The 21,136-nt window shown below is 27.9% G+C and overlaps 1 protein-coding gene across 3 annotated transcripts in view; it reads right to left on the bottom strand.

The window, feature by feature from the left end:
• The window catches only part of LOC143229736 (kinesin light chain-like), a 39,250-nt gene that overhangs the window by 5,208 nt on the left and 12,906 nt on the right, over positions 1-21,136 (bottom strand). Inside the window, exons 10-12 of one of the 3 annotated variants that reach the window (XM_076462484.1) lie at positions 17,232-17,340; positions 13,262-13,429; positions 5,138-9,543 (exon numbers count right to left, since the gene is read on the bottom strand). In XM_076462484.1, the coding sequence (XP_076318599.1) occupies positions 9,406-9,543; positions 13,262-13,429; positions 17,232-17,340 (415 nt within the window). In that variant the 3' untranslated portion in view covers positions 5,138-9,405. Of the gene's footprint in view, positions 1-5,137; positions 9,544-10,017; positions 10,168-13,261; positions 13,430-17,231; positions 17,341-21,136 lie in introns of those variants that run through there. The other 2 variants (XM_076462485.1, XM_076462483.1) reach the window with 2 other exon arrangements.

Below are 21,136 nucleotides of genomic sequence, written 5' to 3' on the forward strand. Positions count from 1 at the left end.
CAAAGAAAAATCACAAGCAGCTATAAAGTTTTATTCTCATAATTAAAAAATCTTGTCTTTCCTTTAAAACAGTTTTTACATTAAGTAGATCTGTGTAGCAACTGTTAAGTTTGGAGCTTTATGTATAAAAATAATAAAAATAAAAATAACACATTACATAAGCTTTTAAGAAATAACTGTTTATGATATGCTATAAGACTGCATTAAAATGTTATATCAACAATCTTTTTTTTTAACAATTATGTGATAACTTTAATGAATCAACAAATGTTAGAGTAGATAAGAAGCAGAAATATATTATTGCTTCCATCTAATTAAAAATGTTCCTTATTTTTGAAATTTGGTTCATCATTACAAAGCATCCTATACATTTTACCCAAAACTAGTACAGTAACAACATTAATATAACTTACCTTCACGTAAGAGTTCAGAAATTGTTCAGCTTTTTTCTACATGTACTGAAGTTCATATTTTGTTCAAATAATTTTGTTCTGAAGATCATTTAGAACTGTTGTATTAGTTTAAATTTTGGCCTTAAACAGAGCAGTACTGTGAGCTGAAGTTTGTATGAACAAGTTAAAAAGAAAGTAACAATTTATATTTTTATAATTTCAAATCTGACTAAAAGACTTTATGAAACAAAATACTGTAAATTTGGCTCATAAGGAAATATGATTTCTTTTGAGTGAACAAATAATAACAGAAAATATTTAATTATATATACAAATAATCACATACTTAGTAATTTCTTTTCTGTAAATTGTAATACATCTTGTATAAAATACTGATGTTTTTTGCCCCTCTTCTAAGCAATAAAATGTTAATATTTACAGCATACACTCAACATTTTTAATATTTATACAAAAGCAGTAAACTGTAAAAACACTGCTATGCTGTAAATAACATTTGGTTTTATTTACTGATTATATGAATTCATCATTTCTTGAAATAATGCTTTGTTTCTTTTTTATTTGGTGAAAAAGTTATGACATTTACAATTCAAATGTTAATATTAAATATAGTTAGATGCAAATGTCAAATTTTATTTCTGCATAGACTAGAAAAAAATCAAGTTTAAGAAACTGGTAAATATTATCTTCCTACATCACAAACAAAGCTTATACAATTAAGTTCTTTAAAAGATCTTAAAATTGAACTGAACTTTAGAAAATTACAACCTTAACATTAAAAGTTACAGGAAAATTTATGACTAGGATACTTTATCTACAAATGCTAATATTTCTCTTATTAGTTCCTACCCATTTGTTTTAAAACCTATAATTGATATAGTGAACTCATTAAGCAACCTAAAATTGGATAAAATAATTGTGTTCAAATCATTTTACAACACAATATGTTCATTACATGGGTTAAAACCAGTATCAAAGAAAAAACTAAAACAAGAACTATATCGCATGAGTGTGAAAAAAAATGACACTGATCAAGACACCTTAACAAATCAGGTGCAAGGAATACAATTACAGCATAGGGAAAGAATTTTAAAAAATCTGTCTTAACAATGCAAGTTTGAATTAAGTCACAGTATTAATTTTTTTAAAATTTCTAACATAGCAATTATAAAGCCAGGAGGTTTAGCTCTAAGCCCTGGCAAAGACCCCCGTAACATAAATTCTAGTTAGAATTGTTGTATCAAGTTACTTCGATTTCAATGTTACACTTGTTGTGATAGTAATAAAAATGTGCTCCTATGATAGCCTCTTTCCAATGTTCTGATGGTAATACATTCTTTTATTTCATAAACCAAATAAGCCTATTTCAGTTGCATCCAGTGAAATCAGACAAAAGTTCTGTGGAAAGATGTACTCCAAAAAAATTTACGATAAACAATTTTATTGCACAATTCTAGTCATTTTATTTTACAAGTGATAATAATTAATGTTAGCAATAAATAAGATTATGGTTAAACTAATCTAGTTACAAGTAGCTAGTTATTACCAAAATATTACCCTTTGTGATGATTTAACAATGTTTTACATACAAGGTCTATTGCATCTTTAATAGAATAAATCTCAACTTTTTACTTTAAGCATATAATACAATTAATTCAAATTATGATTTGTTAAATAAGCTGTTTAATGCATTTCAGGTTTATTTCAAATGTTTTTGTTTTTTTTCCCCCTATTAAAACCTATACTTCTCTACTACATATTTCAAGCACACTCTACCTCGACAGGGATTTTGAACAACAAAACTAAAAATCATGCCCGCATTGCAATTACTGACATTTATGACTTTCTAAAACACTGTATCTTTTCCTATTATGTTTCTTCCATCTGTAAAATGTTTTTGGTACTCTGTATCCTAATATGATAGTTACCATAACACAGTTATTATATTGTTTCTGATAAGCTTTATATTGCTTGTATTAAATTAGTGCCTACATTCATATAATACAGAAGTCAAGTAATTGATGTAAAATAATTGTAATATACAGTCATCACAAATATTGAATTAGATTTCAAACAACATATAAAAAAATCACAATCTATAATTTATGCACATCTGTGTCAGCCATCACCTAATGCTGATATACATTTTACTGTAAAGTGTGCACACAAATCTTAATAATTCAGGTGTTGGTTTTGTGCTTGCTTGTAGCTATAAGATATAGTTGTAACTTGGATTAACAGCTGTTCTGAGATACACTTTTATTTCAAGTGGGTTTCTTGTGGTCAAGAAGATTAAGCAATATTCAACTATACGTAAAGCCTTCTGTTGAACCCAGTTATGTAACAATAACTGTATGATGATACCAGTAAATTGAAAAAAAATCCATCAGCTCTGACAGTCATATAGTGCTTACCTGTTGAGGCTTCAAATTTTTACAACTCTAGTAATAGGAATATAAAAATTGAATTTTAAGTTCCCACCCCAAAATAAACTATTAAATAATAAGAAATAACACAAAAAGCAAAATAAAAATTTATGTGATAAATATACAAAACACAAATTATTTTCAGTACTGTATTACCAATCAATAACTTCATTCAATTAATCAAGTTGTTTTCTTCCCAACAACTACGAAACAGAATTACAAAATGCAAGCACAAATAAGTATGCTTAGGCCTACAATTTAATGTAAAGCAATGCCATGCAAGATCTAGCTCTTAAAAAGTTGCATTGTAATGACAGATAAAACACAATTTAAAATTAATACATTTCATTTATAATTTCCTTTTTTCCAAAATAACTTCCTTCTTTTATTAATATTTGATGTTATATTAATATCCTCAATTACAATTATTCTGGTGATCTAACAAGATGTTCTCTATAATAGTTTAGTCATCGATTAGCTAGAAAGGTTTTCCAACAAATGTTCAGCTATTTGATTTTTTTTTTAGGGATTAGAAATGTAAAATAGTTGTTAATTTCATTAACCTTTACATATCTGATAAACAGAAAATAATTTAAAACAATGTTTCATAACCACCATTCCACAGACCAATGCCTTTTTGTTGCAACCTAACAACTCAGTGGGATTTTGTGAAAATCAATAAAACTACATGGACATCCATAAATAAACGATGAATGATTTTTTACTGTACTTGCATTTTAGTTGTCTGCAACAATTTAAGGAGGCTGTAAGCCAGTCCTTCATGTCAAAAAGGTTGACATATGCTGGATTAGGTTATATATAGTCTAAGATTGCTTGTACATATTTTTAAATGTAATAATTTTTACACAGTATAAATATACATTAAAATATGTGCTGGTCTATGTATCCACAGGTTTTATTACACCTCTGCTACTCTAAATGTAGTTTTCTACACAGCTTCACCATTTGCCAAATACATTGATAAGAGAACAAGCTCTGTCATTGAATCAACTGTTTCTCTAATATGATCTTTGAGATTTGTGTCATCTGTAGCTCACTTTTGTCTCTAAAACCAAAAGCTCAATGAACCTAAACCTGGAGAGGAAAATCCATAAAAATGATCCAATAATATCAATCCAGCATAGTTTATTAGGGTTCAGTCCAGTGTCTCACAAACTCAAAACAAAGTGGTTTCAAATGTTGCTATAAAATGTGTGAAAAAACATCAGTTTCCAAATGCAAGAAGAAAAAATTCTTTAGCACATACTGGCACAAAAGTCTAGTGAGACAGAAACTGAAGCAAAAGTGTACAATGGGTCATCATGACGATCTTCCATCTTTGAACTGTTTAACATTTCATCACTTCAACTACATTGTCTGACAGTAACTGTTAAAAATGCCATTTTAAGACTAGAAATCTGTATTTTATGTACCACAGAATGGTCTGTGCTCATGCCAAGGAGTCATCACTTTCAACATTATCTAAAAGCATTCTGTTCTTTGGCTATAACTGGCATGATGGAACAGCATTCAAGGAATTTTCTTTTACACCAACACATCCTTTATCCTGTGCCTTTTATCATTCACTTTTGATTTGTTAATTGTGTAAAATTACACATCAATTTTAAAAATAAAATAATGTTTTTTAATAAATCAAAATATAAACTGTTCAGTCAAATATATACTCTTCAGAATCTGATGCTCAATTGATTCATACTTTTTGTTTGTGCATTTAGAATCACAATATGATTTATCTGCAAAATATCTTTATAAACATCTAGAGACCACTGCATATTCCAAGCTCAATGACTTATGTGATTCATTTAAGAATAATGTGATAGGTAGAGACCAAAGTCAATGCTTTTGCAATTCTAGCATATCTATAATTTTTAAAGCTTTTGATAAATGAACTGTAGTATTTGTATGAGCCCTCCCAATTACGCTATTTGATTCTAATTAAAATAATTGACATCCTCGCAGCACATACCGTTTTAGCAAACAAGATTGATGCTCAAATTTCCTAGTTTCTGCTTCATGGTAGCACAAATAAGAAAGTCATACTAGGTGTTTTTTCTTAATCTGAACTATAGAAATTACAAGCCATTGAAATGAAGGAAAAATAAAAATGATAGTAAAACACTGATAAGTTGGAATATCCATACAGTTTTAAATATATGAAAACAAAACCTAATAATATTCCAGATGAATTTTTGTAACCCAAGATGATTGATAACAAATTTTATAAAACAAAATCCTCAGTTTTAAAATATATAGTTTATAAACATGAAGTAGACAAAATTCAACTACTCATTTCAGCAGTTTATTTAAACAAAGTTCAATCCCAGCTAGCTTAATGAATTATTGCAAATAAGTGTCAGAGAATAACATCAAAATACATGAGCAGACATCATTTACCATCAACAAAATTATTGGAAAAATGATTTCACACGATATTGTTAAAAGGCTGTCAGTGAAAAAACAAAATATACTAAATAAAAATTTGAATAATAAAATTAAAAAATATTTTTAAAACGTTTGTTGGTTTTATTCTTTTGTTCTTGTAAGAACTAAAAAAACATGCACTTTTATACAGAAGACATTAGTAAAAAAAACTGGAAAATACAAACACTAATGAATAAAACTCATCACCTACATTCTTTGTAAAATGATTCTCTAATAATGCTGAAAATACTAGAAGGCAATTAATTGAATTAGTTCTCTCTTTCCATACAAAATTTACTTATTTAGATTTATAAATATGATCTTGTTTTTAGTAATAATTCATGGCTTCAACACAGTTTTAATGTGTACAAAAGAAACAGTTCAGGTTTACAAACTTTCTCCATACTCTCACTATAAACAGTTTTGGTGGTTTTAAGTTGCTTCTTTTGACAAGATTTTGAGAACATTTTAACACAAGTTCAAGGAACCTTTCATTTATTTAAAATTAAAAATTATATTCAGGCATAGTACAAAAGTTTTTGATCAGAACAATGTCAAACTTATAGTTTTCTGGAGATTAAAATAATACAGAAAGTAATATGATAAACAAATCATTTTATTATAAAATGTTTCTTTTTCTCATGCCACTTAAACTAGTAAAGATAAAAGTCTTAATAACATTATAAAAATCAATTTCTTAATTAAAATTGACAGTCTATTATAATTCTAAAAAATATAACAAAATTAAATAATTCAAAGCTTTTGGACAGGTTGACTGCATATAGATTAACTTGTATGATTTTCTTTTCATTGACTAAAAACATAATAGAAAATCAATATTGGAAAAAAAATTAACATTTCTAACTTTGTATCACCCTAAATATTTTCTAAGTCACTGATTCTTTTTGGAAATAATGTATTTTAATGTTTCATAGTATTTTTGAGATTGAAGAATGATAAAATATTCAAGTTCAAAAAAATTTTTAACGTAATAATACCAAGAAAAATTACAATAATCTTACATTGCATTAGTTAAACCTAGCAATTAGCATTAACTAGTATAAAACAGTAATTGATACTAGAAAAGATACACCAGACTACAAAAGTACGTATGGTGTTTTTAGTTGTTTTACTTACCACAGTGCAGTGGTATTTGTGCAGTATTTGATAAAAGATGTACAGTGGCAACTACATAAAAGGTGATATTCATGTTGTGATTTTTCACTATACTTTAGTGATAAGAATTTTCTACGGTGATACACTACCTGATATCTTGGTAATGCAATACATTGTGAAAACTCCACAAGCATGCTCATTATCTGGATTCAAGACTGTTTGTACAATATCAAAAATTGCAGTTCGAATTAAGAGATGATGCTTATTAAATGACATTTTAGAATGGTTAATTACCTCATAACATAAATAGAATAATAATAAAAAAAAATATTAATAGAATACTGCAAAACTTCCATCCTTTGCTTTTGTATAAATGAGTAGCAAGACTGTGAGAAAGGTTATTTAAACACACAGTGTGTCAGCAGTAAGTTTTCAGACTAACAACTTCAAAAACTGTGGTTCATGTTTCTTTGGTGAACAAAGATTATTAGTTTTGTAGTTTCGTGCCAAAACAAATTTAAATGTACTTGCAGTTAGAGAATGTGATAATTGTGGTTCATCAGCTCTCTGTAGCTATTACTAGTGTTATCAGATTTACTGTGTTATTTAGTGTAAATTAAATAACAAAAGCCTAATAAACATATCACTGTTTACTGGTAAATATATACACAGCAACATGAACTATTTCAAACTTCTATAACTCTTAATGAAGTTGTAGCAAAACACCCCTATAAACAGCCAAAACAAAGTCTTCCAAAATATCATCCACAGTTACTGAAGTTGAAAGGTTAATTTTAATGTTTTGTGAATGACTTGTATGTTAAAAAACTCATTTTACTTTAAGTTTTTTTTGTTTTTTTAAATATGTCTTTGTCAATTATTTAATTAATATATATAGTCAAATAATGTCAATTATATCCTTATGTAGTTAAAACATTGTTCTGAAATGTATATATTAAGGCTTGGACATGCTATTCAATGAAGATTCCACAAGGTGCATTGTATATTTAAAAGCCTAATGTAAAAGAGGAACAGCTCAACTTAAGCTTTTTTGTTATGAATATCCTCAAAATTGTTACAAGAGCACTAGTGTTGTTATGAATAATGTACTTAGAGAATAAGATGGGTAAGGTTTTGATATTAAATGGCAATGTGTCCAAAAGTCAGTATAGGTTTGTAGGAGCATGGTAATAGCTTTTAACTTCTTACATGCAACATTATAGCAGATTATTCCAATTACATAAAGTTTTTACAAAATGTATCAAAACTGTTCATTTATTTTGTCTTGCTTAAAAACTAGTATCCATATTTATATAATGTGTTTATTAAATCTTAAATAAAGTTACAAATAACTGTTTGTAGAATCTTAAATAAAGTTACAAACAGTTATTTGTAACTTTAAGGTTTTAATCATGCATAGAAACAGTTATTTGTATCTTATTTAAGATTCTAATCATACACACAAACAGGTGTGTATTAATTAGTCAACAGTTTACAGTTTCTACGTCTAGCAAAATCAAATTACTAACTGGTACACTATAGTTTCAATATTTGAGGTATTATGAAGTGTAAATGACAGGTATAATTGCTTTTTTTACAAAATCCATATAAAAAAGAGCAAAACATATTCCATCTTATTCTTCCGATCTCTATAAACAGCAGTCACGCTATAAACATTGAACTGAAGTTGCAATATAGTGCAAAGTGAAGCTGTGTTTTGTTGTTTTTATCTGTCTGTAAAGAAATTTATGAATTTATAGTAAGCAACTTTGGTAATACTACAAAAGCAAAGTTGTGTGAAAAGGGTGACAAAGTGCCATAGTGGCATACAAATATGGATCTCTCAAAGTAAGTGCTACCTTTTATGCAGTTGTCACTGAAAAACTGATGCTAATAATTTATGCTTTTTTGATTATTGAGCAGACAAGCTTTAAGATTTTAAAAATAAATATGATGCCCAATGTATCACTAGATTTAACTAGAGAGTGATAAATAAAATAATAGACCAAATTTACATGTATATTTTAGCAGACTACAAATACTTTTAATATTGCTGAAGAAAGATATTTCACATTTGCACATACACAAATCTTATTAATACGACAGATAGAATTTAATTAAAGTACAATTACACACGAAACAGCAGTTTGTCAGCTCCTCTTCCTTCCCACGAAAATGAGTTTTACAACTAATGAAGTACTACAACATATATCTTGTTTACTCCAGCAGTAGCCAACACTTGCAATAAAAGAAAAAATTTAACAGTTAAGCACTTCTCTGAAGTATTCTAACTATGAAAGTGGACTTCATACCTTAAAATGATTTCCTACCTAACAAAAGAACTTAAAACTTTTAGAATATAATTATATCTGTTTACAGTAACAAGTGTTTCTATCACTAGAAAAGCAATTTGTTGGATACTATGTCAACAAGAACTAACTATTTAGAGCTAGAAACTTACTGTATGTTATCAATCATTTGTGGTGTATTTAAGAGGAATATTATTAACAATAAATATTTACTTAATCTTAAAACAATTATAAAAAAGATAGTAATAACACTTCATAAATTGCTGCAAATAGTTAAATCACTATCAATTTATAGAAGTAATGTATATATCTCTGTTTCTAAATTAGTTTACTTTATAAGATGTGTAGCTTAGACAGTCAATACAAATTATACCTTTTACTGTTAACATACAAATTCCATAATGGCATGAGATATCCTTTAACTTAAAGGCTTTTAATTTAGTAATTCAGTTGATTAGATATGTCACCTCTGTTCAGTTCCTCTTAGCAAGCTTTACAGATAGGACTTGTTTGTGTTGAACAGCCTTGTCGCTAAACACTTCCAAGTTAATAATATAAATATGTATGTGTCAATAAATAATTACAAGAAAACAACTCTGTAAAAAATCATGTTTTTTTGCTGACACCAAAAAAACCAGGAAATGTTTGATGTTGTAGTAAAAGCCATACTTTATAGGCTTAAAATCAGTCTTTTCATCAAAGTTATGCTCGAAAACCAAATACATGAAACAGTTTAGATTTCTTTCCTCCTCCACTCGTGGCACTCCTTGAGGACTGGCTAAGGTCAGGTTGGGAACTCAAATTCTCATTTCTCTGTACATGCAATAAGGTGGCTGCAAACTAAATGGACAGACACAAATGGTAAGAGGTATAAGGAAGTATTGGTGGGTGGTACTTTCTACCTGCCCACATACAAAAAAAGCAAAACAACTGAAGCATAACTTTGAACAAAAGAAAAATGTAAACTAAAACAATAACAACACTACCCAGCAGCATTTACTAAAAAAACAAAAACAATGGTACAAAAATAAATCCATAAAAGTCACAAAGTGTACATAACTACAATAATTTATTTGAGAGTATTCAAGATAGCAAATAAATTCATCTTACAATTTATTGACTGTTACTAGTTAGTGCTTTATCATCAATAAAAAATAATAACACAACAAAAGCATCAATAAAACTGAATACAAAAAAAAACAAAACACACCCATATTTTTCAGTTGAAATCTCTAATATCTTATTATTGGAGAGAAGGTGGCAAGACTTGAATAAAATTACTTCACCAAAACAGAACACTTTGGCAGCTGTCTTCTAGTGTTGAAGAATTACTACCAAAGGTTTAACTCAGAAGATGGGTTAGTAGGGATGTTTGACAGATGTTTAAAGGCGGAGTTACATAAAGAAGGGCATTTTGGCAGGACAGACCTCTAAACAAAGCATCATTTGTGGCTATCCAGCTTTCTAGAAGAATAACAGAATTTCTTTCATTGAAGAGGTTGATTTGTATTGAACCATCTGTACTCTCTCCTACTGTCAGTAGGAATAACAAAGGTAACATGTACAATATAAATGCACTCATTCCATAAACTTATTTTGCAACATCAACTTAAATAATAATTCTATGTATGAATATTAATAATTTAACCATAACTTTTTAGCCTTAATGTAAGAATCTTTCACATTACATAGCAACTAATAAAAGTATATTTGATTTCTACTTTTTACTTGTATATTGTGATTGAAGAAATTTCACTGAACAGCCATATTAATAATCAATGTTTTGTGACCTCTTTTTTGATATATGTGCAACTTCAAACTTTTAATAACTACTTTTCACACTGTCAAGTTTTTCAAAAGCATAAATACCAAACTACTTTCCTATCAAACAAAATCAAACCTAAGTTGAAAAATACCATCATTGTTTACCTTTAAATGTGTAACATGTTAGTTTTAATGCATCTTTGTTTTCCAACTGAAATTTACTCAGTCCAATACATTTTGTTGAGAGTTTCTCAACACTCAAATTTCTCTAACAAAGTTTCCATACCTTAACATAGTTTTATACTTTGTTTTATTTCAAAACTGAACTGCTTCAAAGTTTCTTTATTCAAGCTTGGTTTTTCAAAACAATAGGTTTTTATTCTATTGAATTTCTCAGTCAAAGACCTAATTTCACTCTATATATATCACTTTCTTTAACTTATACTAATTCTTGCTTCCTCAACATTATAACTGACAAACATTTCTTAAACCATTCCAAGATTCCCTTTCTTTTGCAAACCAGGCATCACTGTAATATTCAGATTTCCTTACTCTAAAGCTATTTTTTTTCTTAAATCCAACCCAGATTTTTCTATGATATTCCACTGTCCTATCTAAAATGTCATACATATGTATTTACACATCAAAGCTGAGTTTCATTGTGAAAGCAAATTCACTATCAAAAGTAAATTTCTACAACTGACCTACTTTTCATTTCTGCTTCAGTTTGTTTATCCAGAATCGATTCTTTATCTCACATTTTTCTGTATCAAAAGTGTTCTTCATTCAACATAAGATTTTCTACTTAACCCTATTTTCTACAATCAACCAAAGTACTTGTATCCTACTCAAGTTTATATCAAATCAGTTTTTTCAACCTATCTCTTATTAAAATTAGTTTCTTTACCCACCATCGAATTTAAGAGTATGAGAACAGTTTTCTAGTTTTCTTTATCACATGATTAAAACAGCAGACATGAACTATACACTTCATCAATTAAAAATAAATCAGGTGAAAAATATAGTTAACATTTTTATCATGCAAAGAAACATTTTTAATTCTTACCCAATCAGACTATCCATCTATTCACACTTATTACATTACATAATAATTTCCAATAAAACCTGCAAGAACTGAGATTTATATTTTAATAATATAATATTATTTTATAATATATTGATAATATTTTATATTATTTTATTCGTATTTTATGTTTAAAAAATTATTTCAAACTTTTGTGTCGATACATACACATGCACAAGTTACATGAATGTGTTCTCTAAAATCTCCTCATTATCAGATATCATTTAGTTTAATTATCAAACTTTAAAGGTGTTCACAATGTCTCAATTCATTTAAATATTTACCTGAAGACACACTGAATTCTTCTAATGGAAACTAATGTAAGTTTTTTGCTCAAACAAAGTGTGCAAGTGTGAATTGTTACAAAATGTACATGCTGCATAGTATACATGTCAGATTTAATACAAGAAACAATAATGTATAGAACAGTTTCAACATACATTTTCAAGCAGAGATATAAATATTTTATGTAGCATGGTCATCATTGTACCCACTCTCCAAAACCATGAATAAAAGAAGTGATCTGAATTGCAATATAGTAAGAAAAAATGGTAAAGGTTAACATAATTATAGTTTGGCTTACATATCTAGTACAAATCATCCTGAGTAATTGAAAACTATTGGTTATACTGAAAAAAATCTCGAACATATAATACCATTTAAATGTCTGTTTCATTATGTAATAACTAAATTTATTCACATACAGCTATAAGAAATTCCCTGTAGTGAAAATACTTTTTATCCAAATCTGTGTAGTTTGTCAACAGACAAAAATACACAATCTGTAACTATACAATTTTAGTATATACCCTAACATTTATAGATTGAAAAAGGCACGATTTGAGCAAGACTGAATCAAACAAAAAATATTTCTAAACCAATAACATTTCAATACTGTAGCTCTAGAAATCCATTGATGATATGAAGTACAACAAAACATTGTTGAAATATAACTTTCAAAGATTTTGATTTTTTTTTTAGAAGAGCATTCACATTCTTAATCAACACACACATTTCTTAAAGTTATGTAATTGTAACTAATCACACCATGCTAAAGATTATGTCAGGCTGTTTCAAAACAAAAACAGTCTTGTGCTTACAATCTTCCAGTGTACTTTGAAGTTTAGCATCAAATAAACTACCATTTAGATGAAAATAAGTAAGTGGAAAGAACCAGCAAAAATTAAACAGAAAGGAAAATGAAAAGCAGGTGATATTATGGGATAAAAAAAATAATGTTACAAATGAAAGAAGACAAATAGAGTGATAGGTATGGAGGCGAGGCGCTTATTAGTTCTTCAAATCTTGTCCTTTATTGTGTCCTTTAAAATTTTGTAATTAATTACTTAAACCTTCATTGTAAAACAAAACAAAAAAATGTTAAGATCAAACACAAAGTACAGTCCAAATTATAAAATCTCCCTATCTAAGTCAATAATCTTGACAACATTACCATTAAACTTTATGAATGTATACCAAGTAAACATTCAACACTTCAGTAAACTCACTGCACTCAATCTACATTCATTAATAATTTTAAACTTTCCTAAATGATGAAGAGAATATGTAGTATTCATCTGGAAAAGTTACAATAATGTGTGTTTAGAATGTGCATCTATAAGTACACCAATGGCATTTGAGACTCATAACATTTATAATTGCACAAGTGATATGTACTTTTAGATATAAAATCAAAGTCTTTTTACTCACTTCATCACCAGCATCACTCATCTTTTCAGAGGTGAGACTGTCCAGAGATTCACGAGATCCATGTTTCAGGCTTTCTTTAGACGAAGAGTGTCTTTTTTCCTTAGGGACAGCAGTGAATTCTGTGCTGAGGTACTGGGTTGCTTTTCCTTGTTTTAGTGCATTAAAAGCCTGGAAATATAAAGATATGTTATTATATCTTGTCAAACAAAGACCTCAATACAATCCACGTACAGAGTATACTTCTACATAGAGTCTGCTGGGAAAATAATGAATTGTAACAACCAAGTAAACTAGAAAATATGCATGTATTAGAATCATACATTTATGCACAAGCTATGGTTCTATTTATTAGAGAACATGGCTTTAAAATGTATGTCTGACGACTTGGGAAACAAAAATGTTTTACTTCCAATACACACACCACAAGACCAAGAGTAAAGTAACAAAATTACATGTATGCAGCACATGTACTATTTGGATCAACTATAATTTGACTAGTTCTTTTAAACAAATTACAAGTTTTTTTTAATTAGAATATCCAATACAAATATATAAAATTCATGTTCACATAATTCCACTGACAGTTGGTTTACTTTGTTACAAAATCTTTACTTTTCAAACTTGTATTTTAAGTTTATGAATGAAAAAAAAAAACTTCATAGTGTTAAGAATTCCTAATAAAATGATGATAATAATGAAAATAATTAACTTTATCACAATGAAAATGCTATATTGTTTTAATTTGGTATTTTTTAAATCATATAACACTACAAAAAACAGAACTAATCCTTTTTTATATTTGTAACTTGTAGAAGTGTTTGTTTTTCAGGTAATTCTGCAGTTGATACTTTTAAAACTTATGTTAAAAACAGGGAAAGCAATGTTTTATTAAATGCCTTTATGTTCTTTTTCAACAAGTGTTAACCCTTTTGCAATGGGCTCAATATAATATACGAGTTTGTTTACACACTTGCACACATTAAATATTTGCATTATAACCCTTAATACAGCATGCATATCTTCACAAAAATGGTAGACTTTTAGTAAAGATTACAAGTATTTTGTATACAAAAAAATCAGATTTTGTAATGGAATATTTTTACTAAAGATTTGTTTGTGAAAACAGTTTCTTTTGTTGCTTGTCTGGTGCAAAGTGATTTCATATTACAATATAAATAAAAGTTATTTATCCCATTAATCTCAAACATTATTTGCATAATTTATAAAACCTCCTAAATAAATTTCAAACATTTGTTTTCAGTAAAACTTCATATTTTGTTATTTTCTATACTCTAATTATACGAGGTATTTCACTTGACCAACCTCATAAGAATCACAAAAATTTGGAAATAAATATATTGTTTTTGTTACACTAGAATGATGACATATTATAACATGAAAATACAAATGTTTGGTCTACACATAAATTAAGTCTCATAATACTATACATGAACATGTATACATTTATTATTTTTCATTACATTGACCCTCCAGTCATGCCTACCTAACATTACATAGCTTGCATTGACAAAGTGCACGTGCACTCATGTCATGTATCCAGTAATATAAACTGATCTTTAGTGTTCCCTGTCTTGGCAGTGTTTTAGCAAACTAGTATTTTGCAACATATATATACATTATTAACGTTTAGAAATTAAACTTATTTTTCTCAAAATATAGAACAATAAATCAAAAAGTGAAGTTAATAATCACCTCTTCTTGCTACAACCTTTGCATTTGGTTGTTGTTGGACATGGGTTGCTAAGCCTTTTAAAATTTTGCACATAAAGGATATCACACAAATTTAAGGTTTTATATATACAGAATTGAATAATCAAAAAAATCATAAATAAGTACACTGATGCCATAGGATTCCACTGTAATTTATTAAGCTCAGTAACCAAGGTTTTCCAGATTTTATAAAATATGAAACTATGAGCAGACTAAAAACACAGGATACCCCTAAAAACTTTGATTGAAAGAATGAAGAAGCCTTTTCAAAGATTAAAATGGTAAGAAAAACCACTCTGGAGACATTCTAAGCTATTGACTGGTTATTCACATGTCCTATATTCTAGTATTAGTGTACATAAGAGACCATTTCAGAAAGAGTTGAATGGGATCACTGTGTTTGATTCAGTATATAAGTTACATCTCAGCAAAATAACAAGATACAAGGTCCTTATTTTACATTCCAGCTTGTCAGTATGAGTAAATTGAGTTCCTAATTTGTATGAGACTTGACTTAGTATTTTGACATCACAAACATCTAATTTTAAATAGTGTTGCATTCAATGTCACATGACTCACTAAAATCTATATTTAGGTGTGTTCTTTTAATATTTACTTTTAAATTAAGAAATTAACTTATATATATTAAAGTTTGAATTATAACATACAATCTGATTCCAAACTTATTGGCACAAATTTATAAAATAGTAGTTCAATAAAATTGTGAATGCAAGTCAACAAATGAGATGACACGCCCTTTGAACCCTGACCCATTGTGAAAGGATTAATTGACATACATATTGCTATTTTATACCTATAAACACAACCTAAGTTTTTAAGAATGGAAATTAATTTCATGGAAGTTTTTTGCCATGATAACCAACTATTTTTTACATTAAGGTTATTACATCTGTACACACATACAAACAAATATACACACACACATGCACCTACCATACAAAATTGTATAATACAACACAAACTAAATTTTAACCAATTAATGTTCAATTTATTTAAATTACTCAAAATACACTAAATTACATAATTGAACTTCTCAGAAAAATAAATCAAATAACATTAAATAGCCTTGATTGTAACATACTAATAACATATCTACAATTATTATAGTACATACTAATTATATACCACATGACATACAATAACTAGTATATATATACACACCTAAAATCTTAAGATATTTATGTTGCATTATTAAATGTTTGAATTCAATTTTTTGTTCAATAAATTTATTTATTTTAGAATAGTACTATGCAAGAAGGAAATTTAGATCATGTAAGGGAGAACTTAAATTATACAATGTTTTAATCTTCCATCTTGAAAACATTTTGGCCCAATGTAAAATGTTTTGTAGCAATTGTTTATGAGGTAGCCTAAAACAGTGATAAAATCACGTATAAAAATTAATTTTCCTAACTGCCTTATTCCTGCAATCATGTATTAATTTTTGTTTGTAACAAATAATTCATGGATGTTTTTACACTATTTTCTCTTAAAATACAAGACACTTTTAACACTATTTCATTAGCCATTCATAATGTTAATATCCACTAATTTTTCAGTATAAACTTTAACAGTTAAATGCCATGATGATTAAAAATTGATTGACTATTTAATTTTAATACTACTTTAAATGCTATTTATTTTAGTACTACTTCAAACAATAAAAAAATATCTCTTTCTAAAAGCAAATTGCCTTCTTTTAAGTTTAACAAAAATCCCTATCGTATGTAATTTGAAAGTACTACATATATTTCTTGGAGAAAGACAAAACCATTGTTGCTTATTCACTTATGCAAGTTCTGCTATGTGAAAGCCTACTACAGTCAGTTTACAATACATACTTATCAACAGTGTCTGTATGCTGCTTTTAACAAGTTGAAAAATGCACTTGGCTACATTGAAAATGAAACAACAAGATTCACGTATTCAAATGTAAAGCTTTCGTTATCTAACAGTTTCTCTGTAAAACAATTAGTTATCAAACAAGAACTATACTAGGTAATAACATTATGTAAATTCAGGGATACTAAAAGACAAGATCAAATCAATAACTACAAAATAAGATGCAATGTTTGTAAAATAAAAATAAATATTTGGTGCACAAATATTTTTTGGCCATTTAAAAGTTCAAATAAAACTATTTTTGAATGATTTTCAAAAAATTTTGTTTCAAGTCACTTCTTTAAAACTACTAAAACCGTTATGAAAAAATAGTGACCTCCTTTCTGGCCCGTAATGCACAATCTTCAAGAGTTTCAGCTGCTTCATATTTTCCTTGACGTCTGTACAAGGCTCCCAAATTTTTCAATGTTGTGGCTACTGTTGGACTGTGCATTGTAATGAAAATTTTTAAAACTCATAAATAAACTTCAAACACCTTTATTCTTTAAATTTTCCAAATATTTATCTTAGTTAATATTATTGCAGTGAAACTAAGTTTTTCTCTTCAATTTCTCCATAAATAAAGCTATTTTCAAACAGAAAAAAATAAATTTTGGACCAATCTTCAATGATAAAGAATAACATTTTTTCTTCCATTCTATCAGAATTCAAAACCTAGCACAACTATTTTAGTGACTGTTTGTCAATTAATTTTCATACTAAAAGAACTACATATTAAGCTACAATTCAAACACTAAAAACACTATACTGATTTATTATTTACTACATCTTTTTGACTATGTATACAAACATGAAATATTAGTAACTATCTCAATAAAAAAAATACAACATAGTGTAACAAAACTACAAGTATATGATTTTCACATTAAAAAATTCAAAATTATTGTTCATTATTTTTAAATGTAAGTTTAAGTTGTATTGGAAGAGCTTTTGGATCTTGGCCAATCTGCTTAAAAAAACTTATACAGACCAGAAGTAATTGTCACATATGATTCAGGTTTTGTTTTGTTTTTTCTCACAGAAAAAAACAAACAAACACTGATTGCTATAAGGATTCACCAAAAATTACATGATCAGCCCCTCCTTAGAACAAACTCCCTGTACAGAGATAGAGATTTTTTTTTTTTAACCATGAGATTATGTACATTTTAGTGAATAATTTCTTTACTCTTCAGTAAAAATACAGAAATGTTGGGTTTAACTGGTGTTGCATTTTTACAGAGTATTGTGACAAATAGTTTCACGATTATTAACATAAGCTCTTCTGTTTGTTGTCTTTGTGTTAACATACATTAAAAACTGTGGCAGAAATATCTTATGAGCCTTCCTTATTTTCTATACAATTGTTCTTTGCTCTCAATATCCATTACCCAGTCCTCACCTTTTACCTGTATGTTCCTAAACTGTGGACAAATGTAACAGTTGAAGTTTTCTCAAGTATCAATTTATTCTTACCATTTTACTGAGTAGTTAATAAGTTAAAAACATCAACAGGAAATTAAATGGATGAATGGTATCTCTCACCTTTTACAATAAATTATTTTCTGATATAGCCTTCTTCAAAAGGTAACACTTTCTGCAAATTATTTTTAAGTCAACAAATAACAGAGAAAAAAAAAATTGTTATTCTGTTTCCAAACACAACTACTCATTATTTGACTGATTAGAAAATAATGACTTCATCAAAATTCTATAACACAGTAGTTACTGGCAATAAAACATCACAGGAAACAGACTCTAAAAACATTTCTGTCACTCTACTAAGACTACCATGTATTCAGGCCATCAGTGGTAAATTTACATAGTAATCATAAATAATGCTACTACACACTACTTATTAATACAATCTTATTTACTGATTAAGCACCATATATCTATCACCACATTTAAATCTGAAATGGGTATAAAACCATACTAATAATAAACACAGCACAGAAATACTACTAAGGAAAACTCAGATCACTTCTGTACTTTCTGCTACATTAGTTTTTTTGTTAATTCAAAAACACCCAAACATTTTCAATAAAATATATCTAAAGCAAAGTTCTATACAATACTGAAAGATTTCAGCATGTCTTTGTACCACAAAATAGCCACTTCTAACAGCTACGGCAACTGAAGTGATAAATCATTTCTAAAAAGTGAAGTTAATCAGTTTGCTCTAGATGTTGGACTTTGTAACCTAAATATCTTGATAAAATTGCAATAATAGCATGAACCAGTGACACAGGGAAATGTTAAAATTATGAAAATTTACATTTATAAAATGGGTTCCAAATGCTTATAGAAACTTCTTTCATAAGTACAAAATTGTTTACGAGAGTGTCAATACATTTGACTGAAAAACATTGCCCAGAAAGTCATTCAAATAGCAGTCTTTTCTTCATGTTTCAACACTAAAAACTTCCAGCTATCACTTTGAATTTGTGTAATTTACACTATATATCTATAAATAAAAAGACATAACACAAATACTGAATTATGATCGTATAATTCTTGTTCATGCTAGTTGCCTGTCCCTCTCTCATATTACAAATGCCTTTAAAACATTCTGAGGCAAACAAGAAAAGGTATGAATCCTTTTGTTTTTCTACTTAATGAAAACTCAGCTTTAACCCAATTTCTATATAAAATTATTTTGAAATCTCTCTTTTAACACAAAAACACAGCCTTTCATTTAGGATGTTTCATTACAAAAATAACAAGGTAAAGTTTTCAAACTTGAAAGGGATACATCACTGCTTTAGTGCATCAATGAAAGTAACATTAAATGACAGGATATAGAGCTAAACCTATTACTTCCTTAACCTTTCTCTCTCTCCCCCAACATTCACATTATTCTATTCTAGAACAATAGGGTCAAACAGAAAAGTAATGAGCTTTGAGAGCCTGTGACACAAGGAGTTAATGTGATCATTTAACTTTCTCAAAACAAGGTCAATTTGACCAACATTGTGACTTCTTTGTACTTGTTTGAAGTCTTCATATATCTTATACTTCTAACTTTCAATATAGTGCATATATCTTCCCAAAATTTGGCAATCTTTCAGTTAACATTACAAGTATTTCACAAAAAAAAATCAATTTTTGTGACATACTTTTGATAAACTAAAGTAAAGACTTTTCCATGAAAATATATTGAGTATTTATTTTGAATTGTCTGTGTAAAAAGTTTTCATGTTTGGATTAAAAATAGTTTTACCTCATCTCAAAAATATCAAATTTTCTTTGTGTAATCCATAAGTAAAACTATATTCTATCTCTTATTTTCTCTACCTTACCTCAAAAAAGATGTCAGTAAATGTTACTGACCTCATAACCACCAAAAAAAAAATCTAACATACCCTTTTTATCTTTCTAGAATGAATTCAAATTGTATAACATGACACTGCATTCATTTATCCTAAATAGCTTTAAGCTTGTAACAGTATCTACCTATTTATAATTAAATATTATTGCCCTTTTGATTGCCCTCTAAGACCTGTATAACTATCTGTATCATTACAAGTTGTAAATCACTTGGGGAATGTGAAGTTCATGTTATGCTATCAAATTACATTGCTTGCTTGCTACTTATGTGGCTTGTAAAATGTTTTTAAGATAATTTATTTTAACTAATCTAAAAATAACCCTATTTTTACATTTTAGTTACTTTTATAATAGTAAGTAGAGAATAAATGTGTAAAACAAGAGAAACAATACTTAACCAATTTTATTTTTCTTGCTGTCAGATGTCAAAGATACATAAGCCTACTATTTTATACTCATGGTAGTAATAAACTAAATTTTTATTTAAGAATAAATAATGCACTAAAGAACATAAAACTAATAACACAAAAAATAGTCAATTTTCCCTAACCCTAAAAATTTTACTGACTTTCTAAATATACTATAAGAGACGTTACAAATTCAACCAAGCTAGTTGTTAAGTTTCTCACAGGAACATTGCTGGCACTCACTGAGTGAAATTTACAACTATCTGTTCAGAACAAAATGTTATACATCATTTGATAGATGAAAATATTGACTTTCTATTGGCTATAATTAATAGACATAATTAAATGAAAGAAAAAACTGTTAACAAATCCTTAAAGAGAGGATGTTACAGGTGGGTGTGGCAGGAGGAGTTTGATTTACTACTGATATCTTTGTAACCAAAAATAATTTTAGACAATTACAATCATGGTGTATCTTAGCAATGATGATTCTATAAGGAGTAAT

Source organism: Tachypleus tridentatus, chromosome 10 (assembly GCF_004210375.1).
Source record: "Tachypleus tridentatus isolate NWPU-2018 chromosome 10, ASM421037v1, whole genome shotgun sequence".
Lineage (NCBI taxonomy): Eukaryota > Metazoa > Arthropoda > Merostomata > Xiphosura > Limulidae > Tachypleus > Tachypleus tridentatus.